General features: G+C 43.2%; 1 protein-coding gene across 1 annotated transcript; it reads left to right on the top strand.

Annotated features, from left to right (window-relative positions):
• Positions 1-8659: 8659 nt before the first annotated feature.
• Positions 8660-20403, top strand: LOC128704945 (uncharacterized). Its single transcript, XM_070105199.1, has 16 exons — positions 8660-8810; positions 10846-11067; positions 11206-11313; positions 12992-13186; positions 13446-13572; positions 14171-14314; positions 14420-14506; positions 14602-14658; positions 14736-14812; positions 14950-15051; positions 15269-15361; positions 15664-15772; positions 16092-16255; positions 17837-18013; positions 18091-18148; positions 18324-20403. The coding sequence occupies exons 1-16, from the start codon at positions 8808-8810 to the stop codon at positions 20354-20356; spliced, it is 3756 nt and encodes a 1251-aa protein (XP_069961300.1). The 5' UTR covers positions 8660-8807; the 3' UTR covers positions 20357-20403.
• Positions 20404-27299: the final 6896 nt, after the last annotated feature.

Raw genomic sequence — 27299 nt, 5'->3', positions numbered from 1 at the left:
TGATGGTAACACACTTGAATTCACAAAAGGAGGTTTTCTTCTATGTTTGTGGGTCTTTCCCGTTCCCACACGTACATTACACTGACCTTCTTTGACCTTTGACCTCCCAAGGCCCCCTCACATCCCCGTGCCCTACCCATATGCTGGACGCTTGCCACAACCCCGTCTGCAAAAGGTGCCTCAGCCACTTTCGACCATAATTTCTTCCCTGGACGCTCTCCCGGTGTCAGGACCTCGTCCATATCCGACACTCCTGCCGTCCGTTTGCGGGAACCACCTTCCACACACATCTCCTCACCAGATGAAGCCTCCTGGTGGACTTCCACCACCACCTCATGCAACCGTGTCATTGTAGTCACGTCCAGGTCTCCCATATTTGGCGAATCATCCTTCACCACTTCTTGACACTCCGGTGGAACGTCTGGGCTATGCTCTGCCCCATCCAGGAGATCGTTTAGCACGTTCTCCAGCAAACTTTCCTGTGACAACTCCACAGGCTCCGTAGGCCCCACAGGTGGCGTGGGCACGTTTGTAGTGTCCACCGACAGGGTGGCACACGCCATAGACTGCGTCTCCTCTTGTTGTACTTCCTCACTCCAAAGCTTAGGTCCTTGTTCAGGCGAGGGACCAGTCTCCAGATCAAAGGCCTCGGTTCTCAGGACCACAGGAGAAGGTTCCTGGATGCGTACAACCAGGCGTCTGGAGCACTGAGCAGCCATATGGTCATACGAGTTGCATAACCTGCATGTCTTACGTTGGCCTGCATAGTGAACAAAAACCTGGGTCCTGTAGTGTTCTAGATGAACGTAAGATGGAATCGGGTGTTTTACTGTCATCTTGAGGGTGCAGGAGTCTTCCGGGAGCCCCTCGTATGGGCCCTCCCTCCACACTCCCTTGGTCGCTGCATGTACCGTGCCGTATTTACCAAAATCTTTCCGAATAACATACTCCTCCGCCTCGAAAGGCACGTTCCTTACTTTGACCCAGGTGACGTATGTGGAGACGTCATGCAGGCATACCTCTACGGCTGAATTCACCGCCATTTTCCTCTCTTGAAAAGCTTCCACAATCTTGGAGTAAAAGCCGGCATTTGCGAATTTTACAAAAAACCTCGACATCCCATTGAGAGCCACACCATATAATTCCTCAGTGGGGATGCTGCAGACGTCGCGAATAATGGTAGGCAAGAAGACATGCATCGTTGCACCACTGAGAGAGCCACGAATGAATTCAACACAGACCGTGTTTACTCTTCTACCCTGACGATCCGCCATCTTGCGTACTGTAGTACACGGTTCGCCACCAGGTGTAAGCAAGAGCAGGCTCAGAAAGCGTCCTCTCAGCCCGCAGGTTGAGAGACGAATGATTTCCTGGAAATTAGGTCAGTTTTGTCCCAGGATGCGACTCACACCAGTCGACTAACACCCAGGTACCTATTTTACTGCTAGGTGAACATGGACAGCAGGCGTCTTAAGGAAATATGTTCCAATGTTTCCACCCATGACTTAAGAAATCGTAATGACACGATTGCAAATAAACCATACCCCCGGCCGGGATTGAACCCGCGGTCATAGAGTCTCAAAACTCCAGCCCGTCGCGCTAGCCACTAGACCAGCTAGCCACAATAAGATTCATCCAACTAGGTATATTTCTACACCATAGGAAAGTTAGCACAGGCACCTCTGTGACCACAAATGCAAGTTTTTACAGACGAATCTCCAGCTAGCGTGGCCGTGACGAACTCTAGCTCAAGTCCCTTCACTGCCGTCAACATGACTTAAGAAATCGTAATGACACGATTGCAAATAAACCATACCCCCGGCCGGGATTGAACCCTCGGTCATAGAGTCTCAAAACTGACCGCGGGTTCAATCCCGGCCGGGGTATAGTTTATTTGCAATCGTGTCATTACGATTTCTTAAGTCATGTTGACGGCAGTGAAGGGACTTGAGCTAGAGTTCGTCACGGCCACGCTAGCTGGAGATTCGTCTGTAAAAACTTGCATTTGTGGTCACAGAGGTGCCTGTGCTAACTTTCCTATGGTGTAGAAATATACCTAGTTGGATGAATCTTATTGTGGCTAGCTGGTCTAGTGGCTAGCGCGACGGGCTGGAGTTTTGAGACTCTATGATCGCGGGTTCAATCCCGGCCGGGGGTATGGTTTTTTCCACCCATACCGGGGATCGAACCACGGTACGGGTATGTGAGCTGAGTGCATTACCAACCCACCTTATATACTGAGGTTTATTTGTCAAGATGACCCCTGCAACCACAAATAGGTGAGTACACACACACACACACACACACACACACACACACAGAAGAGGCAAGATCCATACACAGCTTTAAGTTTTTTTTATATTTTATTTAAAACAGTGCGATACAAATGACACAAATATATTAAAAAGATACACGACAAAAGATTACTGCACTAGAATCGCACTTAACCCGAGACCTAATAACGACACCATACAGTACAGTGGTAATACACACACACACACCACACCGTATGTTACATTGGTATTATTACACTCACACACAACACACCGTATATTACAGTGATAATACACTCACACAACACTATACATTACAGTGGTATTGCTTTATTTGTTAAAGAACATCTCTAACAAGGTTACATATTACCAAACATCAAACACTGGAAATTATGAAGATTGTACAATAAAACAGAGATAAAAACAAACAAACACGCACAATGACACACACAAGCACACACATTACACTACATGAGACTACATCAGGCACATACTAGGTGAGGTTTCTGCCTGTCAACACACGTATGCAAGACTAATTCTAAGATCTCAGGTGCTTAACAGAGCACCACGATACTCAAAACATTAATATTGGCGATTATCACGAGATCTTAACATACATAGGTATTTACTATTCAAAGAAGGAAACGGGATAATACTAAAAGTCACAATAAAAACATCCAATATAACAAAACAAAACTACGATGTGATATTTTACATCTCAGCAAAACAAAGAAAAATAATGCAAACTAGTTACATGTAATATAATATTACTGAAAAGCACACTGTAACACAGCATAAAATATAACAAAATAAAAACCAATTGCTATACGCTAGGAAACACTTTTTACCACTTACAATTGAATCAAAAACAGTAAAGACTCCTATGCACATATTTGAGTCTCATAGAAAATTTTCATCATAAAGTCCTTGAAATGATTTATACATGATAAAAATATGCAATCGTAGTGCTACACCTTCCTCAATGATAATTGTGTAGTTCTTGAAAACCTCGGGGTAATAACCCTACTGCCTCTAGATATCAAAACTCATTTATACAACCATATAAACAGCTCTCCATGCTCACACCCAAGTCTAGGAAAATAGCCCGTCGTATCCCTTTACCCATTTTGCAAATCCCATAAATCCCTTAATGTGAAATTTCGATAACCCTCACTAAAATCTCTCTCCCATCTCCCTCCATACACCCCTTTATTTCTACACTGTGTCCTATAAAAAGTTGCTGCCAATGCATTAATTCTTGCACGCACGTCCGCCTCCCTCATAGCCCACATCATGTATATATAATCCGTAATCATATACCCAATCGCATTCTCAACGCTTTTATTCACCCCAGTTATATCTAAACTTAAAACCCTCAAAACCTGCAAACCCCCTCCCCCCACTAACCTTAAAACCTTACCCATCCAAACCCTTATAAGTTCAATACAATCGCAAAAATACACCGTATGATAAATAGTCGCCAATCCTCCACAATCCCTGCATTCCCCATCCTCTCGTATTCTCTTATAGAATAAAACCATTCCTGACGGCAAGATTCCATGTAAAAATCTATACATAACTTCTCTGACTTTAGGTTTTAAACGCAATTTATTTAAACGCCCCCAAATATTATGCCAATCATACATCGGATAAACTCCTTCTACCGCCGCTACCAGAGCCTTACCATCTGCCCTATCAAGATTTCTCAATTTAATTTGTGAGTAATCCCTCACGTTTATGAAGACCCGTAACATTGCCTCACCTATCATGAACTCCCGACCCCCCCACCACCGTCGCATATCCTGATGTATCCTATGAAGACCGTCTTCTTTCGCCCCTCCCTCCCGCTTATAACTATGTTTTAAATACATACTTATTATCCTCTTTTCGACATCTATAAGACCCAGCCCTCCACGGCCAACCGGGAGTGTGACAACCGCTCTACTTAACCATTCGCTCCCTGTTCCCCAAATGAATCTAAAAACACTTTTTTGTAACCTTTTTAATTCACAACGAAGTATCGGAAATATTACCGTAACATGCCATAGTTTACTATATAATAGCACATTCGTTGTTATCACCCTTTGTTGCAAACTTAAATTAGCAGCTCTCAACCCACTAAGACGCTTCAGAACACTATCAACGATACGCACGGAATTTATTTGTTGTGCTGACTTGATATCATTTACATAAACGATCCCACATATCTTTATTTGGTCCACCCTTTCCCACCTTTCAGCTACCATTCCTTCCTCACGCGACCCTTTTCCAAGATTCATATACTTTGTTTTCCTCATGTTGATCGTCATGCCAGTAGCCTTTTCAAAAACTTTCACTAACTTTTCTACCCGAATCAAATCCATGTTTTCTCTCACCAAAATCGTCGTGTCGTCGACATATCCAACAATGCCCGCTCCCCCACCCCTTACATTACTCATCCCATTTGCTTCCAATAAAACCCTTATCCCTCTATAAAAGGGATCTTGAAAACAAGCAAAAAAAATTTGTGAAAGGGGACAACCTTGACGCAAACCCCTTCCCATCTGAATCCGATCTCCCAACCTCCCATTCACCTGCACACGCAAAGATGCCTCTTGATACATTAATTTGGCCCATGATATAATTTCCGCCCCAAACCCCTGCCATCTCATTATCTTCCATAACGTCTCCCGTTCCACACTATCATATGCCGCCTCCCAATCTATAGCCAATACCCCCCCATCTCCCAATCTTACTCTTTCTTCAATAAAACTTCTAATCATACCGTGACCTTCATACATAGACCTGCCCGGCACCCCATATTGTCCCTTGTCAATCACTTTGCCCAGGACTTTTTTTATTCTGTTGGCCAAGATCCTTCCAAAAATTTTATAGTCCCCACATAATAACGAGATTGCACGATAATCTTTAACCGTTAATGGCTCGCCTTTAGGAACTAGGACGACCACAGCCAACCTTTGTTGTTCCCCTAAAACCCCATCCCGCTTCATGATATTGAATAAACGTACCAAAAACCCCTTTAAAACGTTCCAATTTTGAATATAAAAGTCGCTGGGCAACCCATCTATTCCTGGCGCCTTACCCAATTGCGCCCCAGATAAAGCCTCCCAAGTCTCACACTCCGTTATCGGCCCTCCCAACATCAAACGATCATGCTCCTCCAGCTCACAACGCACAAACCTACCGATTGACTGCAATGCAATTTCACTTATTCCAACACTTTGCGTTTTCAATTTAACCCAAGCATCAATATACCCACTCATACCCTCCGTCGTCGTCAACACCTGATTCACTCTATACCCCTGCATACCTACCTGGACATTCAACCCCATTAACTCCATTGCTTTGCGACGTCTGTGTTGATTCCTCAACACACACGCCGACGGCCGATCTCCCCACAAAACCTCTTCGATTCCACCCTTAAGCCTTTCCCCATCAAACCTTTCGTTTTGTAAATTACGTAGTTGCTCCTTAATTCGTTCAATTTCTGTAACAGGATAATTAGCATTCGCTTGTACACAGCAGTCGCGCAACTGCCCCTCTAAATATCGTTGGAAACCATACTGTAACTGATTATATCTCACTCCCTGACTAATATAAAATTCCTTAATTCGCTTTTTGGCTATCATTTCCCACCAATTAACCTAAGCCACATCTCCAGGTGCTTCAACCACAAGGCGTTCCCACATATGCCCAAAAGACAAACGACTTTCCTCTCTCTTCAATAACTTTACATTTAATTTCCAAAATGACGGACCCCTTCTAGGCACACCCTCAATATCTACATCCATTACAACTCCTCTATGATCCGAAAAAACCACATTTATCACACTCACTCTCCGCACTGTAACCGCACTAGACACGTACATTCTATCTAATCTCGCCGCATAATCTCTTCTAATGAAAGTATGCTCCACATTGCCACCCCCCCCACACACATCCATTAAACCCACACTCGTCAATAAATCTCCCAGGAACCCCAAGCAACAACCCGCTCCTCGAGGCTCCACATCTTTTCGTCGTATTACACAATTCCAGTCTCCCCCTATTATCGCTACATTTGGTAAACTACGTAGATGATATACTAATACATCTTGTACAAAATGAGTTTTAAGTCGTGCATCTCCCTCGGCCGGCCCATATACACCTACAAAACTTATATGTACTCTACCCCATAAACCATCCACCCTAATCACTCTCCCCTCCCCCCTTTCACTATGGCGTACTACAAACGGGCTATTTTCCTTTACCAGAATGGCGACGCCTCCTTTTAACCTCGTCGCATATTCCATATACACATCGTAACCATCTAATTCCAACTCATATCCAATTCTGTAATTGTGTTCTTGGATAAATACCACATCCACATCTAGACGCACCAAAAATTCATTAAACCACTTTCGCTTCCGCTCAGATCTCAAACCGTTAATATTTATTGTCAAAACCTTAAAGTCAATTAATGGGATTTTCCTTTGGTTCTAGGTATAGACTTTTCACTTATACATTTTACACCTCTATCCCTCTCCCCTTTTTTGGGAATCACCTTGATAAACTCTTGTTTCGTGGATTCACTGTTCCCTTTCCTCTGTACATCCGCCCAAGACTTTTTCCCTGGCCTTTGGGCAGGAGTAAGCACGTCGTCTGAGTCTGGTGGGGTCGCAGTTCGCTTTCGCGTCCTACCCTCCACCTGCATTGGGATTTCTTTAGTACCATCATGATGCACCTCCACTTCTGCTATATTTACCATCATGCCATGCGACACCCCAGACTCAATGCTTTCATCCGTCGCCTCACCATGATGCTCAACCGATCCCAAATTTGCACCTGGTTCCTCCACACGGTTGACGATCGACTCGTCTAACAATACATCCAGTGCCTTCACTAAAGACGCCGCTACATCCTCGTCCCCCATAGTGGGCAGAGTCTCTTCAAATACTTTATTTATATCCAGTGATGGTGATTCTTCTCGCTGTTTTGCATCCTCCAAAGCCTTCTCCTGCGCTTTTTCTACCTCTTCACTCCAAGATGTCCGTTGTCGAGACGGGTGAGCATAAGACTGTTCTCGTCCCTCCACTTCCTCGACTTCTTCCGGTTGTTGCTGTTGCGATATTTGGAGATTCCCACGACGCTTATCACACTGTGCCGCTATGTGGTCATACGATCCACACAGCCGACACGTACGACGTTGCCCCGCATATGTTACATATACTTGAGTTCGAAATGCTTGCAACATAATATAGGACGGTATGGGATGGCGTAAGGTCATTTTGACTGAATATGTTCCCTCCAAACTTCCAGCATAAGGTCCAGCGGCCCACCGACCTGCAGAGGCCATATGAACCGTACCATAATTACGTAGTTCATCTTTTATAACAAATTCATTCGCCTCAAAAGGCACATTCCTTATTTTAACCCATGTGTAGTGTCGTGATACATCATGTAGACGTACTGATACAGCTGAATTGACGGCTATAATGGTCTCTTGATACTTATCCACCACCGCTTCATAAACATTTGCTGACGTCATTTTAACGAAGATCCGTGTCGTCCCATTAAGTGCTACACCACATATCTCTTCATTTGCGATACCGTAGGTATCACGGATAATCGCCGGTAGTAACAAGTCCATCGTGGCTCCAGTGATAGCCCCACGGGTCAACTCAACGCAAACAGTGTTGATGCGTCTGTAGCTCTGCAGCGCCATGTTGGTAAATGAGCAGCGCACGTCCTCACTTCTCAATGGTTGTGACGAACTGAGGTAGCCCGCCTGAACGACACAGCTTTAAGTAGAGGTACGACAAGGCTCTTGGAGCAGGGAGAGAATGGACCTAGTAGTGACCAGCGAAGAGGCGGGTCCAGGAGCTGTGACTAGACCCCTTAAACCACAAATAGGTGAGTACACACACACAGAAGAGGCAAGATCCATACACAGCTTTAAGAAGAGGTACGATAAGGCTTTTGGAGAAGGGAGAGAATGGACCTAGTAGCGACCAGCGAAAAGGCGGGTCCAGCTGTGAATCGACCCCTACAACCACAATTAGGTGAGTACAGTTGAGTACACACACACACACACACACACACACACACACACACACACACACACACACACACACACACACACACACACACACACACACACACACACACACACACACACACAAAATACTTCTATTTCGATGTTTTTTTTTTTTTCGGGGGGAAGTGGTATTAAATCTTCCTTAACTAGTAAGGTAGAGGGGACACAATGTTAATAACCCTCGTGGTGTTGATAGGCTTGAAACCTAACAAATTAACCAACGGCCAGGCAATTAATTTAACAGTGGGGTGGGAGGTAGGGAGGTGTTGGTTGATGGGGGTGAGGGTGTGTGTGTGTCTATGAGGTCATGTTGGTGGGGTCAGACAATCAGTTGTGCTCTGACCTCCTCACACTCACATAAAACCACCTGCAGTACTCTGTGTCTGGTATAAGTGTCCACGTCTGGGAGGACGGTGTAGGTGTGGTGGTGTTCTGCTGCCACGTCTGTGGTCGGCAACATGGTAAATTTCTTTGTTAGCGTTAAGGGTTAGGACGGAAGGTCCTTCCTTGAAGAGTGATCCACTTTATAGAATAGTTATTCAAGATATAAGCCACTGACTGGTTTGTATATCTCCTGGCTAGTGTCTAATTTAACCCCAAATTTCACTTACTGCCACGATCAGAAGTGCAAAGAAAATGATAGGATGGATAATGAGAACGTTCAAAACAGAGTTGCCAAGCCAATGATGATCCTTTTCAAATCACTTGCTCTTGCTAGGCTGGAATACTGCTGTACATTAACATTCTCCATTCAAAGCAGGTGAAATTGCAGGTTTAGTGTACAAATATCCCTTACTGCACATATAACTTCTGTCAAGCACCTTAACTACTTGGAACGCTTGGAAACGCTTGACTTGTACTCGTTGGAACGCAGGAGAGAGAGATATATCATAATCTACACTTGAAAAATTCTGGAAGGAATGGTCCCGAATCTGCACACAGAAATCCCTCCCTACGAAAGTAAGACTGAGCAGGCGATGCAAAATACCCCCAATTAAAAGTAGGGGCGCCATTGGTACACTGAGAAAACACCATAAGCGTCCGGGGCCCAACACTATTCGACAGCCTCCCATCAAGCAATGGGGGAATTGCCAATAAACCCCTGGCTGCCTTCAAGAGCTGGACAGATACCTAGTCAGTGCCGGATCAACCGGGCTGTGGCTCGTACGTTGGACTGCGTGCGGCCAGCAGTAAGAGCCTGGTTGATCAGGCCCTGATCCACCGGGAGGCCTGGTCATGGACGGGGCCGTAGATCCCTGAAACAACCTCCAGGTAACCTGCAGGTAGTATTTTCCCCCTGCTTTTCTTAAACATACCTCCCTTGATTAATATTTTAATTTGGACGACTGTTTAGTAGCGGTAAATGTTTACTAAGACCTGTAGCGATCTTATTACTTGCTTATTACCTGGAGAGTTCTGGGGGGTCAACGACCCCGCGCCCCGGTCTGACCAGGCATCATAGTGAATCAGGGCTTGATCAACCAAGCTGTTAATGCTGGTTGCACGCAATCCAACGTACGAGCCACAGCCCGGCTGGTCAGGTACCGGCCTCTCCAGTGCCTGCTTGAAGATAACCACGTGTCCATAAGTAATCCCCCTTATGTATGCTGGGAGGCAGTTAAACAGTCTGGGGGGGGGGGGGAAAGGAACACGTTGCATCATCTGCCAAGTCTCTTGCTTTCGTAGGGAGTGATTTTTCGTGCACAAGTTCGGTATAAGTCCCTCTAGGATTTTCCAGGTGTATATAATCTTGTATCTCTCCCGCCTGCGCTCCAGGGAGTACAGCTTCAATAACTTCAAGCGCTCCCAGTAATGGAGATGTTTTATCTCCAGTATGTGCACCGTGAAGGTTCTCTATACATTTTAAGTCGGCAATTTCACCTGCCTTGAAAGTTGTTAGTGTACATCAATATTCCAGCATTGATAGAACAAGCATTTATTGTATATACAGTTAAGTATTTATTAAATCAGAATTCTATACATAAACACCACCTCTTAAAATTGTGGTTGACTATCTTAAGACGCGCGCACACTTTATCTGCCTCATTAAATTTCTTATCCCACTTACTGGATATTCCCTTATCTTCAGATTAATAATATAAAGATCCTCACATGGTAATCGCCTACTGATAACTCTTAATTACCTTAAAGAAATCTGAATGTTCAGTAAATTAACCTTTAAATTCTTAAGTATCCTCATTAACCCACTGACTTTTTTTTTTTAAACCTCTAATAATTAAACTCCTATAAATCCCGTACTGCCTAATAACAGCTTAAAATATCCCTCCACAAATTGTGAATTCGTTTGCTTTGCAAATTTTAATTGCCAAGGTAAAAGCTGTACGTGATACCACTTCATGGCTTTCTCCCTTTAGTAGTTAACTAAATCTCTCTACGAACAATTATTTTAAGTTCTTTGATAATAATGTACGTTTCACCAGCACTCTACTGGTCCCATGACAAACAATTTAAAGTATTGTACGTACTTGTTTGCAGGTACGAACGTTATACACTAATTTCTTCTTGTGGGTAATAACCAAGGTGTTGGCACAAGTACAGCAACCCCATTATGCGTGTCCAGTCTCGTCTTGGTGCATACCTACACTCTACTGTGAACCTCGCCAGATAGTTCATAGTATTACACCAAAACCACTGAGCCAGTCTGTACCATCCTCTCCAGTCTCGGACACCAACTACATCACAGACGACAAATTTAAGGTAACATTGTGCCCTTAAACTGCCAAAACCCCTTTGTTTCCTGAAGAATTAATGTCCTAATATCAACAATTTTTATCTTCAGTGCTTTAACGTTATGGCACATCTCGTACAGTGTTTTAAGTATCTGCTATTCTTCAGTATTTGTGCGGGTTGACATTGGATAGTGAAGGGACGGTGTGTTGTCGTAACCTCACATTGCTGCCAGAAACATTTAACCCCACGCCAACCCACTGGTTTTATCCATCTGTGAGTACATTTTTTTTTTTCTCCTGTTTTGGTATCTTGGACATTAAACTTTGGTAGCCATTATGCAAAATTTCAAGAGCTCAACATTACTTGGAAATTTCAAAATCTGTTTATCCTACAGAACATTTAACTTCGTCTATTAAGACTGGTAACACTATCCTATAATGCAAAATATTGCTCAACGCTACACTTTAAGTGTACACCGTGGTTTTTTAATATATTTATAGATGGGGTTGTAAGAAGTAAATGCGAGGGTCTTGGCAAGAGGCGTGGAATTAAAAGATAAAGAATCCCACATAAAGTGGGAGTTGTCACAGTTGCTCTTTGCTGATGACACTGTGCTCTTGGGAGATTCTGAAAGGAAGTTGCAGAGATTGGTGGATGAATTTGGTAGGGTGTGCAAAAGAAAATTGAAAGTGAATACAGGAAAGGGTAAGGTTCTGAGGATAAAAAGATTAAGTGATGAAAGATTGGATATCAGATTCGAGGGAGAGAGTATGGAGGAGGTGAATGTATTCAGATATTTGGGAGTGGACGTGTCAGCGGATGGGTCTATGAAAGATGAGGTGAATCATAGAATTGATGAGGGGAAAAGGGTGAGTGGTGCACTTAGGAGTCTGTGGAGACAAAGAACTTTGTCCTTGGAGGCAAAGAGGGGAATGTATGAGAGTATAGTTTTACCAACGCTCTTATATGGGTGTGAAGCGTGGGTGATGAATGTTGCAGCGAGGAGAAGGCTGGAGGCAGTGGAGATGTCATGTCTGAGAGCAATGTGTGGTGTGAATATAATGCAGAGAATTCGTAGTTTGGAAGTTAGGAGGTGCGGGATTACCAAAACTGTTGTCCAGAGGGCTGAGGAAGGGTTGTTGAGGTGGTTCGGACATGTAGAGAGAATGGAGCGAAACAGAAAAACTTCAAGAGTGTATCAGTCTGTAGTGGAAGGAAGGCGGGGTAGGGGTCGGCCTAGGAAAGGTTGGAGGGAGGGGGTAAAGGAGGTTTTGTGTGCGAGGAGCTTGGACTTCCAGCAGGCATGCGTGAGCGTGTTCGATAGGAGTGAATGGAGACAAATGGTTTTCAATACTTGACGTGCTGTTGGAGTGTGAGCAAAGTAACATTTATGAAGGGGTTCAGGGAAACCGGCAGGCCGGACTTGAGTCCTGGAGATGGGAAGTACAGTGCCTGCACTCTGAAGGAGGGGTGTTAATGTTGCAGTTTAAAAACTGTAGTGTAAAGCACCCTTCTGGCAAGACAGTGATGGAGTGAATGATGGTGAAAGTTTTTCTTTTTCGAGCCACCCTGCCTTGGTGGGAATCGGCCAGTGTGATAATAAAAAAAAAAATTTAACTTTAAATTGGGCATACACAACCTGATGTAAACGCCTAACCTCTTTATTAACTTCTCAAATGAATTGGCTCACTGCTAGTCTTCAAGCACAACCTTAAATTCAACAATGTTAAACTATCCTTTTTCGAATCTCGTTCATACTTTTCCACTAGCCCTTTACCTCTAATTTCAACACTTTTTTTTTTTATTATTATTAAAAAGGTTTTACTACCTCTCCCTAGTTCATTATTGTCCTGAACAGTTGACTACTTGCATATATTAGAAATAGCTTACATGACCAACCTAGAATACTTTACCTAATCTTTCATTTTAGTTCTAAGAAATTCTTCTACAGAATTCTAGTGTAGACCGTCTACACGTGTTGGTGACACCGTGGCCTGGATATGAAGATAATAATGTCATACTTGACATAGGTCCCAAGCAGCCTGCCTACTGTCCTCCCTCCAGCCTGTGTGCTCCTGCTAGTGTGTGCCCGTCTACCAGCATCACCTACACTGCTGCTATCTTCTCAAAAGCTTCAGATAAAAATGTTAGTCTGCAATGGTTCACTACCATAACTTAAATACGAAATAAGTTTGACTTATTTTTTTTCATACCTGAAGATATTTGGGTACGCAAGAAAATTCTCAAACTACCACTGATAATAGATAACCAATTTATCTATCGTGGGATAGATTCTTGTAAACGCTTCACTTAAAGTTAGTATTAAGACTTTACATCGTTTAATACCCTTATCCTTTAAGGAAACTTACTAACGAATAAAAATTAACATTTTCTTTGGTTTTCAGTACATGTGTGGTCAGACTTGGGATACAGACACGTGGTCCTGCTGTTCCCTACACACAGTAGTGGACGCCATCACATCTTACCAACACCTCCAGCAAGCCTCGGCTCGCGCGCCTCAACATGATCAAGGGATGATAGGCTTTAAGAAAAATTTCCGTCTAGTCTTAATTTAAATTACTGAATTAGTTATTATTGGCTAAATTTCCTTAAGGCTTCGTAATTTTTTTTTACTTCGAATAAATATTTTTTTTTAATTTTTCTATGGCCCCCCCCCCCCTTGTGTTATCTACCACAAGCTTTAAGTTAGTGAAAATTTCCTTACGTTATAATCCTGGACTTACCTTTAAAGTAAAAGAAATAAGATAGAGGTAAATTATAAATAATTGACAGGAGGAACTCTCGCTCGCCTCTTAAGTGATAAAAACTTCATATTCCACTTGGTACTAAAATATTTTATTCGCATATAATCGGAAGTTTTCCTCAAATGGACATAACGAAGTTAAGATTTTAATTATATGTAGTCCTTAACCTACCGAAGTTTAAGTTTTGGATATTCATTTTGACAAAAAAAAATTAAACCACGTTTATAACTACATTAAAATTTACTCTTAACTATAATTTCACCTTCCCTCTATTCCTTCTAATTTGCATTTCTCTGGGAACTGTTCTCAAAACCATCGTAGACTTAAATTATCAGTATCACTAATCTACCAACCTTTCCCAACAGATGCGATTATTAACATCAACTTCGACCACCAAATACAAAACAAAGCCTCGGGTGTTGAGGTCTTCAGACACAGGCTGACCAACACTCTACCTGACCACAACACAAACTCCATCGTAATTCCTCTCCTACCAGACTATTTTGATGGTAAATGATGGTCTTGTCTAGCGAATCTAAGCCCTAATGGCTTTACTTTCTTGTAAGATAATATCTAGGGAACAAAATTTTTCTCAGTATTCCACATTTTTTCAGATGAACATGCACGGGAATTATCCGATCAGTATATCTTAACTGCTAAATACACTGTTACAGATAGACAAAAGAGGAGTATAAATGCTGGTAAGTTGAACACTATTAGTTTTCTGAATGTCTTAATGGTTTCCCCCCCCCCTCCTTAGTTAAGTGATCCAAATGCTTGTATTTTCATCCCACAGACGAAAGTGATGCTGCAGGTGTTGGTAGTTACGCAGCCTCTGCTCTCTCCGCTAATGGTAAGACAATCGACTCCATATTTTTTTTTCCGTACCTCTAACTGGAGATTGGTAACTCTTCATAATTATTTCCTCAGGCACGACGTTTACGGTGACTCCAGGTATTAGCCTGAGCTCTCTGCTTCGTTCTGCTGACGGTACTCCAGCATCACCTGTAAGTCGAAACTAAAACAAGTCATGGGTACTTCCATGCATGAAGGAGTTAATCTCGGAAAGTCTGACATAACCTTGTATTAAAGTTGCCTTTAATATATAAAATCATGATTTGGTGTAATTTTTTTTAATTTCCAGGTGCAACTAGGGTGTGGGAGATCATTACCAGCATCCCAGCATACTGGTAGAGCTTTAGGCAGTGATGCTGCATCTGCTAAAGAGGGTCAATACCCCTGGCATGTGAGTACCCTACGTAAACATTATAAATCAGATGCTAAACCCATAAGACCCTCTCATTATCCCTGTACATCGCATTTCAAATAAACCTTAACTAGCGTGGTTTACTCGTCCTGGTTTACATTCCCACCCCTTTTCCCCAAATTTACTGTCATTTTTATATTGAATGACTAGTCATATTCATAAAGCTGAAAGAGTGAAACTTAATTTGATTTTGCAGGTTGCTATCGTGACTCCTAAGCTGTCTTACTTGTGTGGTGGCGTGATAGTAGCTGACAGACATGTCCTCACTGTCGCCCACTGTGTTAAACATGCAAGTTAACTTCGTCAAACTGGTTTATATTTCATTCTCTTGTAAATACGCATAAAGATCATATTTCGTAATAAGTTTAATTACTAGCCCGAATTTTCTTATTCCGGGAATAATGGAACTAAAATACGGCCCGCATCTCAGCCCCTTGTTCATCTGGATGACTCCTTGTATACATGGTGGTTAGGCCTAGTTGCCAAAGGCTCGAGATAATCGGTTCTCTTAAATTTCAGCTTGGCTAGGGTTAACGTGCCTAAGTAAACTACTTAAACTGGTAATACAACTGCTCTTAACACTTCAAACAGCTGACTGCTAAAGATACCATTGTCCGCCTTGGTGATTACGACCTGTCGACGGACGCAGAGAGCAACCCTTCCTACGACGTCGCTGTTAGGAAGATTACTTGCCATCCAGGTAAATATTAGACCCTCAATACTTCCCGTGAAACTTAAAATTGGATCAAAAATAAAATTTTGCAATCGGTTTTTGTGTAAATTTACTCTGGAGCTCAGAGCTCTCAACTAGGGTAAGGGTAGTTGAGAAACCCTTGTCAAAACTGAATGTTCACTAGCGACAAATCTTTGAAACTTGCGTTGATACTATGGGCTTAGGAGCATACTTTGATAAATCCTTCAGGAATAAACCTCCTTAACCACACAGTTTAAGGCTTACTTCCCACAATGAGCGTAAGATTTTTACAGGAACACTACTAACAATGCAAGTTTCTTTTCAGACTACGTACGTAAGACTTTGACAGCTGACCTGTGTGTACTAGAAGTGGAGTATTCAATGTTGCAGTTGTCTCACGTTGCAAGAGTATGTCTGCCAGGGCAGGTACCTCACTCTGATAAACAGGAATGCTACGTCCCTTCCTGGGGTTATGTCCAACCTGATAAGGTCAGCAACTCGACGTATTGAACACTCTTAAAGACAGTAATTTTTGATACAAATCCAGTTAGCATTCGTCTTAAATCTTCCTTTTTTCTATAAGGGATGTTTCATGCCGATTCACGTATAATCACTTGCCAAATTGGCTCAATTTTTTTCTGAATTTAAGAACATAAGAACATAAGAAAGGAGGAACACTGCAGCAGGCCTGTTGGCCCATACTAGGCAGGTCCTTTACAATTCATCCCACTAACAAACATTTGACCTACCCAATTTTCAATGCTACCCAAGAAATAAGCTCTGATGTGCAAGTCCCATCAAATCCAACCCATCCCACTCATGTATTTATCCAACCTAAATTTGAAACTACCCAAAGTCCTAGCCTCAATAACCCAACTAGGTAGACTGTTCCAAACTTCCCACATCACATTAACAAATTCAAGATACCACTAAATATTGCATATGAAAACTAAAGCGGTTCTTACTTTTTTTTTTTTTTGGGGGGGGGGGGGGGAACCGACTCTGCAATTCAGATGCATATTCATTACCATTGTGCAATAAGCTTCTGATTAAGCTATCTATAAACCCCCACCCATCTCCTGGTCACTACCATTATAAATCCAGGAATGTTACACCACAGAAGTTCACCTTCCTAAACCAAGGAATCTGTTCAACCTCTTGTCCGGATAATTCATCTTTAACACCTATCCAGAATTCTTTTAGAATTTAAAAGTTCAAAAGCTTGACTCCAGACTAATAAAATCCTGGAACTCGTCCTAACAACTGCTGTGATTTTTTAAATGTTTCCTTCAAATTCACTCATTACCTTTTAAATTCTAAATCCCAAGTTTCTTAATCTGACAATGGAAGGTAAAGCAGTGTTATAAACTGATATGGTAGTCTGACACAAGTTTCCTTTCACACCAGAAAGGTTATTCCAGATTGTATACACTGCTGTCTTTCATTCACCATTACAGAAACTAGTCAAGGTTTTAAATCTCCACCCAATCCTGATTCCCCCCCCCCCCCACCGTCTTAAACATCATAGGTTTTTTTTTTTTTTTTTACAAACCCCTTTGGAAGCCCAAGACTTCTCCACTCACCACTCCAAAGTAGTCGCAATACCGTGACTGGAACAAAACAGAAATAACCCGGACATAGACCGGATCTTACAACGTTCCGATCTCGCTTAGACCATTTACAAAATCGGACCGGAACGTCGTCGTAAACTCCTATGTGAGTTATTTGTGTACCACTATAAAATAAGCAACATAAGCTTTTAATTTTGGCAGTGTATTCACCACAAATATAGCAAAATGCATATATTTTAATGTTACAATACTGTCACTGACAGATATTTGAATTCTCAAATATTAAGTAAAGTCTTGAAATTAATATCAGAATTGTGGTTACTTAAATCTGCTAAAGTTGCCTGTTAAGGTAATCGACAAGATGAACCTAGAACCCATTTAAGAAAATCTGGTAATTTAGAATTCGGGAACACTAATATACCTCTAAAAAAAAAAAAAACTTCAAATTTAACCATTTCTTTAAAACTTAAACTAATTAGTCAAACCTTTACACCTACAGAGTGGAGTAGAGCACTTCAACACTTACACCAGCGTTTTAAAGGACGCCAGATACGTCATCATAGACGAATCTACATGCCAAAGACAGTTCAGAACTGTGAAAAGCCTTGGCTCTTTCTTTAAGCTATTACCCGGGTTTCTCTGCTGCAAAGGTATCCTTCAAACTGATACATGTCACGTGAGTATTTCCAGGGCTTAGTTCTCGCTTGTATTCTCATTTTTAATTTTTCCTATCACTTACTCCTGTTTCTTCAGGGTGATGGTGGCAGCGGACTGGTCTGCCGGACGTCAACGGGAGATTACGTATTACAAGGTAAAGAATTATCAAAAGACCTAAATTGCCTTTAACTTGGTCCATGTATTAAGAATTACAGTAATTTTAATGGTACAGAACACTCGGCCATGAACCATCTAATCTTCAGTTTAATTGGAATATTTATTTAAAAAACTGGAATACGAATTTCTAAATTGGTCATTTGTTTTACCAGGTTTAGTGTCGTGGAGTGTGGGTTGTGCTCATGGGCTACCCACCGCCTTCGTCGACGTGAATTACTACTTACCATTTATCTTGAATTCTTTGGCCACTTCTACGTATTCATCCGTGGGTTCTCAGCATCTTGGTACACAGACAGTGAGTCAAAATACTGGGTACGCTTACGTTGATCCTTACCTGACTGGCGTAGCCAAGGAAGGCGTGCAGGAAAACACGCAGACGCTCTTCCGTCCGCCTACTTCGTCTGGACAGCCGCCGCTGGCCGTCCGCAAGGAACAGACTATCACGTCTCCGCCGACCTCTGTCTACAAGGAAGACTCCCACACACCCTCTCCACCTGTGTACAAGAAGGAAGATTCCTACGCTCCCCCTGTGTACAAGGAAGATTCTTACGCACCCCCTCCCCCTGTGTACAAGGAAGATTCCTACGCTCCCCCTGTGTACAAGAAGGAAGATTCCTACGCTCCCCCTGTGTACAAGGAAGATTCTTACGCACCCCCTCCCCCTGTGTACAAGGAAGATTCCTACGCTCCCCCTGTGTACAAGAAGGAAGATTCCTACGCTCCCCCTGTGTACAAGGAAGATTCTTACGCACCCCCTCCCCCTGTGTACAAGGAAGATTCCTACGCTCCCCCTGTGTACAAGAAGGAAGATTCCTACGCTCCCCCTGTGTACAAGGAAGATTCCTACGCTCTCCCTGTGTACAAGGAAGAATCCTATGCTCCCCCTGTGTACAAGGAAGATTCCTACGCTCCCCCCGTGTACAAGAAGGAAGATGCCTATGCACCGCCTCCCCCTGTGTACAAGGAACATGCCCAAGCTCCCCCTGTGTACAAGGAAGATTCCTACGCTCCCCCTGTGTACAAGGAAGATTCCTACGCTCCCCCCGTATACAAGGAACATGCCCAAGCTCCCCCCGTGTACAAGGAACATGCCCAAGCTCCCCCTGTGTACAAGGAAGATTCCTACGCTCCCCCCGTGTACAAAGAACATGCTCAAGCTCCCCCCGTGTACAAGGAAGATTCCTACGCTCCCCCTGTGTACAAGGACCATGCCCAAGCTCCCCCTGTGTACCAGGAACAGGCCCAAGCTCCCCCCGTGTACAAGGAACATGCCCAAGCTCCCCCCGTGTACAAGGAACATGCCCAAGCTCCCCCTGTGTACAAGGAACATGCCCAAGCTCCCCCTGTGTACAAGGAAGAGAGCTACAAAACTAGCTATAAGCCACCTGGCTATCGGAGGGAAGACTACTACTTAACACCAGTCTATACTGGAGATAGCTATGGACCACCTAGCTACAAGGAAGATGCTTATGGACCTCTTGGCTATAAGGATGATAGCTATGCCTCTCCAAGTTATGATTTAGACGGCTATGGACCATTGAATTACAAGGAAGATAGCTATGGAAAACTAGGCTTGAAGGAAGACTATGGAAGATTAGGCTTAAAAGGAGAGTACTATGGAGAGTCTAGCTATGATAAGGGCTATGGAAAATTAAGCCTAGAAGAGAGATTCGACAAATATCCTTTAAAGGAAGGAGTCTATGAACCCTCTGGATATAGAGAAGACAAATATGTATTATCTGGCTATAAACCACCTAGCTATAAGGAAGATAAATATGAATTCTCTGGGTACAGGAAGGATGACAATAAAATATCTGGCGACAGGAAAGATTTCTTCAGTTTTCTATATTCTGGAAAGGATTATCAAGCAAATTATGGTACAGATGATGAATATAGTAACTCCAATGAAGGTGGACGGTATTACGTAGACAGGGAAGATTACCATACCGACAAGGCTTATAAAACAAGCTACGGTATTTCAGGCTACGACAGGAGGGTAGGCTATGGAAGTTACGAGGATGATTACTCTGAACCACAACACGATAAATATGGACATGATGCTGACTACGGTAGTTACGATAGATCAGACTCTTACACACACTACGATAATAGACCTAATTTTGTGAAGGAGGGAAGTGTTGTGGGATATCTGAGAAAGCATGTCAAGCCCAAACTTAAGGAATAATTAGCAATGTAAGACCATAGTTATTTAATAAACAAAAATTATTTTTGTCTAATTCTTTTCTTTTTTCAAGGCTGTACTAACGAAGAAAGTCTACTGGGTTAGTCTTAAATGGATCCTTACGGGTTTAGCTCTATAATTATTTGGTGCTCCAATTCTAAATTTCTTATCGTAATAAACCCCTCGTGGGAGGGTCCTTGATGTTGGTCTCTTGATCTAGGGAATTAAATGTGCTCAAATACTGCTAAATGCCTACATCCACCCTCCCCTCCAAAGGTGCTCTCTAATCCCTACGGGTTAAGCTCTCCCCATGATCACCTCGTGGGAGGCTCTGAACCTTTGCGGGTTTAGAGCCTCCCGTCACGAGACAGCAGTGTTGTCTTGACTCTTGCACCTGGAACTCCTTCCTCGACCTCGTAGGCGAGGATTACCTCGAGTCGAGGCCACCTCGAGGTCTCCATATCGGGGAGGGGCTGTAAGATACTGGAGCTATACTTCAACTTTTCTGGATGCTGAAGCATAAAAATGCACTGAACTAGACGATACACAACCCTAACTAATCTTGCATGTTGACTTGAAATTACTTAGGCTAATTCTTACAATAGATAAAATTTGTATTTTGCGGTAATATACAGTGAATTTAACAGCAGCAGTGAGGTGGTGTACAGCAGTTGCCGGGGTATTTTTGGTTGATGGTTCACAGGTTGTCAACCTGTTTTGGTTGCTATTAGGTGGTTATGATTTTCCACAATAGCCGCTGTCACACGCACAAGAGTCACAATGGCTAATCTTGTGCAGTGTCCAGCAGCTGCAGTGAAATTCCTCCCAGAAGGGTGGTTATCGAAGTGTCTTCTAGCAACACTCTTTTAGCACTCGCTAACGGGATTCCATTTCGAAAATCACTGTAAACACTGTCAGTTATGACCCACTTATTGATTTCACGTCACTTGTTAACACATTAGCCACGGTGTATTGGGTAGCGTACATACTGAGCAATGCAAACCTGATTGACTAGTAACTACTAGGTATGTGTACTGTAAACGATTCTCCTATACAGTAAGCTTGTTAAACACGTAGGTGAAATATGGTAGATTACTTTCCACTACTACCTTTTGTATATGACTAAAGAAGCCTACTGTATAGGCTAAACTTTCCAACGAAAGCGCCCAACTGTTGCACACGTCTTAACATGTCTGTATTTTATAACTTTCAACGGATTTAAATCAAAGTTCTGTAACTGTTCTCGGAGCCGTCCTTGTCTGATTCACTTCACATACATTAAAGCGTCTCATACATTACACAGTAACTGTAAACTGAATACATTAACAATGGTCAGAATACATAAATACATGGTATACATATAAACACTACATGGGAGATAACTCGCAACATGGAATATAGACCACAATGTAAAATTTAACTGTTTAGTAATTATCTTTTTATCACTTTATACAGTAATAAAATTAATACTGAAATGGTAAACAACTTCCCATGTTACCCCCAAAAATTTTTCCCATATATTTCAAGAGTTTCTTAATTAACAATAGGCGACTTACTCTTTGAGAAATATATTTAAGTAACGTACAAAATGTGTTACTGAAATTTGGGGAAATTGGGTGATAAATAGGCTATAAAGCTGGACTCTGACCCTTGTGGGTTTAGAGCAGTTTTGATAAAAGATTATAGGTTGAAAGCTCTTGATCCAAGGAAGCTGCTTAGTGTCCCTTTAACTCGAATCAAACTCCATTACCTCCCAGGCACAGGAACCCATAAAATTAAAACGCTCCCCCTGTGTACAAGGAAGATGCTTACGCACCCCCTCCCCTTGTGTACAATAAGGAAGTTTCCTACGCTCCCCCTGTGTACAATAAGGAAGTTTCCTACGCTCCCCCTGTGTACAAGATTCCTACGCTCCCCCTGTGTACAAGGAAGATTCCTACACTCCCCCTGTGTACAAGGAAGTTTCCTACGCTCCCCCTGTGTACAAGGAAGATTCCTACGCACCCCCTCCCCCTGTGTACAAGATTCCTACGCTCCCCCTGTGTACAAGGAAGATTCCTACGCTCCCCCTGTGTACAAGGAAGATTCCTACGCACCCCCCCCCCCTGCGTTCTCAAAACACAATTATTCCAACTGAATAACAAGGAAATACTTAAAATTGGTAATAAAATTTGTTTTGACCAAGATTAGTTCCCCCTCACACAGGCTGATTTTACTGTCATACACCATCACGCGGGATGGTTCCTCCCATACACCATCACGCAGGATGGTTCCTCCTATACACCATTACACAGGATGGTTCCTCTCGTACACCATCACGCAGAATGGTTCCTCTCATACACCATCAACAGGATGGTTCCTCCCGTACACCATCACGCAGGATGGTTCTTCCCGTACACCATCACGCAGGATGGTTCCTCCCATACACCATCACGCAGGATGGTTCCTCCCATACACCATCACGCAGGATGGTTCCTCCCATACACCATCACGCAGGATGGTTCCTCCCGTACACCATCACGCAGGATGGTTCCTCTCATACACCATTACACAGGATGGTTCCTCTCGTACACCATCACGCAGGATGGTTCCTCTCATACACCATCAACAGGATGGTTCCTCTCATACACCATCACGCAGGATGGTTCCTCCCATACACCGTCACGCAGGATGGTTCCTCCCATACACCGTCACGCAGGATGGTTCCTCCCATACACCGTCACGCAGGATGGTTCCTCTCGTACACCGTCACGCAGGATGGTTCCTCTCATACACCGTCACGCAGGATGGTTCCTCTCATACACCGTCACGCAGGATGGTTCCTCTCGTACACCGTCACGCAGGATGGTTCCTCTCATACATCACGCAGGATGGTTCCTCTCGTACACCATCACACAGGATGGTTCCTCTCATACATCACGCAGGATGGTTCCTCTCATAGACCATCACGCAGGATGGTTCTTCTCGTACACCATCACGCAGGACGGTGGTTCTGTCATACACCACACAGGATGGTGGTTCTGTCATACACCACACAGGATGGTGGTTCTGTCATACACCATCACACAGGATGGTTCTGTCATACACCACGCAGGATGGTTGTCATACACCACGCAGGATGGTGGTTCTGTCATATTCCATCACGCAGGACGGTGGTTCTGTCATACACCATCACACAGGATGGTGGTTCTGTCATACACCATCACACAGGATGGTTGTCATACACCACGCAGGATGGTTGTCATACACCACGCAGGATGGTGGTTCTGTCATATTCCATCATGCAGGATGGTGGTTCTGTCATACACCACACAGGATGGTGGTTCGGTCACATTCCATCACGCAGGATGGTGGTTCTGTCATACACCACACAGGATGGTGGTTCTGTTATACACCATCACGCAGGACGGTGGTTCTGTCATACACCACACAGGATGGTGGTTCTGTCATATTGCATCACACAGGATGGTTCTGTCATACACCATCACGCAGGACGGTGGTTCTGTCATACACCACACAGGATGGTGGTTCTGTCACATTCCATCACGCAGGATGGTGGTTCTGTCATACACCATTACGCAGACTGGTGGTTCTGTCATACACCATCACGCAGGCTGGTGGTTGTGTCATACCACACAGGACGGTTCTGTCATACACCATCACGCAGGATGGTGGTTCTGTCATACACCATCACACAGGATGGTGTTTGTCATATACCATCACACAGGATGGTGGTTCTGTCATACACCATCACACAGGATGGTGGTTCTGTCATACACCATCACACAGGATGGTGGTTCTGTCATATACCATCACACAGGATGGTGGTTCTGTCATATACCATCACACAAGATGGTGGTTCTGTCATATACCATCACACAGGATGGTGGTTCTGTCATACACCATCACGCAGGATGGTGGTTCTGTCATACACCATCACACAGGATGGTGGTCCTGTCATACACCATCACACAGGATGGTGGTTCTGTCATACACCATCACACAGGATGGTGGTTCTGTCATACACCATCACACAGGATGGTGGTTCTGTCATACACCATCACACAGGATGGTGGTTCTGTCATACACCATCACACAGGATGGTGGTTCTGTCATACACCATCACACAGGATGGTGGTTCTGTCATACACCATCACACAGGATGGTGGTTCTGTCATACACCATCACACAGGATGGTGGTTCTGTCATACACCATCACACAGGATGGTGGTTCTGTCATACACCATCACACAGGATGGTGGTTCTGTCATACACCATCACACAGGATGGTGGTTCTGTCATACACCATCACACAGGATGGTGGTTCTGTCATACACCATCACACAGGATGGTGGTTCTGTCATACACCATCACACAGGATGGTGGTTCTGTCATACACCATCACACAGGATGGTGGTTCTGTCATACACCATCACACAGGATGGTGGTTCTGTCATACACCATCACACAGGATGGTGGTTCTGTCATACACCATCACACAGGATGGTGGTTCTGTCATACACCATCACACAGGATGGTGGTTCTGTCATACACCATCACACAGGATGGTGGTTGTCATATACCATCACACAGGATGGTTTACCTGTTACATTCCATCACAGGTCAGTTGTAATGTCATACCCCATTTGTTAATAAAATTTCTCAGCCTCGTAGGTAGACTTCAGATGATAATGTTTTCAAATCACTATAACAGACTCCATAAATCACTATAACAGACTCCATAAATCACTATAACAGACTCCATAAATCACTATAACAGACTCCATAAATCACTATAACAGACTCCATAAATCACTATAACAGACTCCATAAATCACTATAACACTCCATAAATCACTATAACAGACTCCATAAATCACTATAACAGACTCCATAAATCGCAATATAAGATAGATTTGGGTTTAGCGTTCTTCAAAATTTTCGCTAAAAAAATAGGGATAATGTTGATAATACCACCAGATAATGTTGATAATACCACCAGATAATGTTGATAATACCACCAGATAATGTTGATAATACCACCAGATAATGTTGATAATACCACCAGATAATGTTGATACCACCAGATAATGTTGATAATACCACCAGATAATGTTGATAATACCACCAGATAATGTTGATAATACCACCAGATAATGTTGATAATACCACCAGATGATGTGGTTTCATGACGCCGACCAACGCATGACTGTAAATGGTCCAAGTCGGACCGAAACATCGTCGTAAGCTCCTCTCTTCTATGTGCGGGTTATTTGTGTATCGCTCCAGTCACGGTATTGTGCCTTTTCTTGTCATTTACATGAATTTAACTCAGCGTATGGGAATGCTGCAGAAAGCGTTCTGTCAGAACTCTCAAACTTCTCACTCACTCGCTGGTAGTGTTCCTGAAAGTATCACTGTGACGCAACTCTGTAAATTAAGAAGGTATGTATCAAGACTCACAAAATCGTAATGACACGATTGCAAACAAAGCATACCCCGGCCGGGATTGAACCCGCCGTCATAGTCTCAAAACTCCAGCCTGTCGCGTTAGCCACTAGACCAGCTAGCCACAATAACATTCATCCAACTAGGTATATTTCTACACCATAGGAAGGTTAGCACAGGCACCACTGTGACCACAAACTTGCATTTGTGGTCACAGTGGTGCCTGTGCTAACCTTCCTATGGTGTAGAAATATACCTAGTTGGATGTATGGGATGTATCAAGCCATGAGTGAAAATAGTCTGGTGTGACGAAGGTACTAGGATACAACTATATCAATTGGGGTTTGAGATCTCGCCAGGATGTGAAGCGACAGGCTATACAATACACGCATACATCACTAACCTCACATGCACAGTTAAAATTGGACTTAAATAATGCCTTTAAATCAAGAAGGGATTTTACACTCGACTGTTCACGACAGTGTTTCAATCATTTTATCCATTCTTTTAATGGTCTGAAGATTCTCTACTGGTCTGAAGATTCTCTGCTGGTCTAAAGATTCTCTGCTGGTCTGAAGATTCTCTACTGGTCTGAAGATTCTCTACTGGTCTGAAGATTCTCTACTGGTTTGCAGCTTCTCCATGAAATCGACTCTCACACAGGTATTCAGCAGGGCGATCTTCATGCCCCCCTCTTTTTCCGCTTGGCCATTAAAAACTTAACCAGTGAGGTCAATACCTGACTGGATGATGGCACTCTAGCGGGCATCAGAGACTTCCTGCTGAATGACATCAAAATTATTAAAAAACAAGAAGAGAATCTTGGCTTCTAACAAATCCACTCCAGCCCATATATCATTCAGCATGTTAGAGCTGCCCTAGAAGCAACCAGCAACTAATACTACTGAGTATTCTAGGTGCTCCACTTGTCCACTGCCATCAGTGACAGTCTGGCAGAAGTCAGTAAGTTTATTCAGGTATACACAAACAGTTACATAGATTATCATATATAGCAACATATGTGTAGAGAACCTAGGGTAACCCAGAAAGATCAGACGACAAGGATGACTAGCAGGGTTGGTAACTCCCTAATTTAACTAAATATTTATCATTCACACCATTCTGATGAAAAACTGGGAATCACAGATGATCTTCAACTCTCTTCAAAATTCTTGTCAACCTCACCCCCCCCTCACCGTATTTATTTGCTGGCGGTTGCGTAGTCCCGCAGCTCGACCGCTAGAGCACTGTCACACAGTGAGGTCCGGGGACCGAATCCCCTGGTACCTGGGTGTTAGTCGACTGGTGTGGGGACAAAACTGAACTAATTTGCCCGAAATGCTCTGCTTAATAAGGGACTTTCTATATTGTAGTATGTTAATGATGTCAGCTATAGTTTGTAAGATAAGATAAGATTTCGTTCGGATTTTTAACCCCGGAGGGTTAGCCACCCAGGATAACCCAAGAAAGTCAGTGCGTCATCGAGGACTGTCTAACT

The sequence above is a fragment of the Cherax quadricarinatus genome, chromosome 97 (genome assembly GCF_038502225.1).
Source record: "Cherax quadricarinatus isolate ZL_2023a chromosome 97, ASM3850222v1, whole genome shotgun sequence".
Lineage (NCBI taxonomy): Eukaryota > Metazoa > Arthropoda > Malacostraca > Decapoda > Parastacidae > Cherax > Cherax quadricarinatus.
The sequence above is the reverse complement of the archived record's forward strand: the minus strand, read 5'-3'. Positions and strand labels throughout refer to the sequence as shown.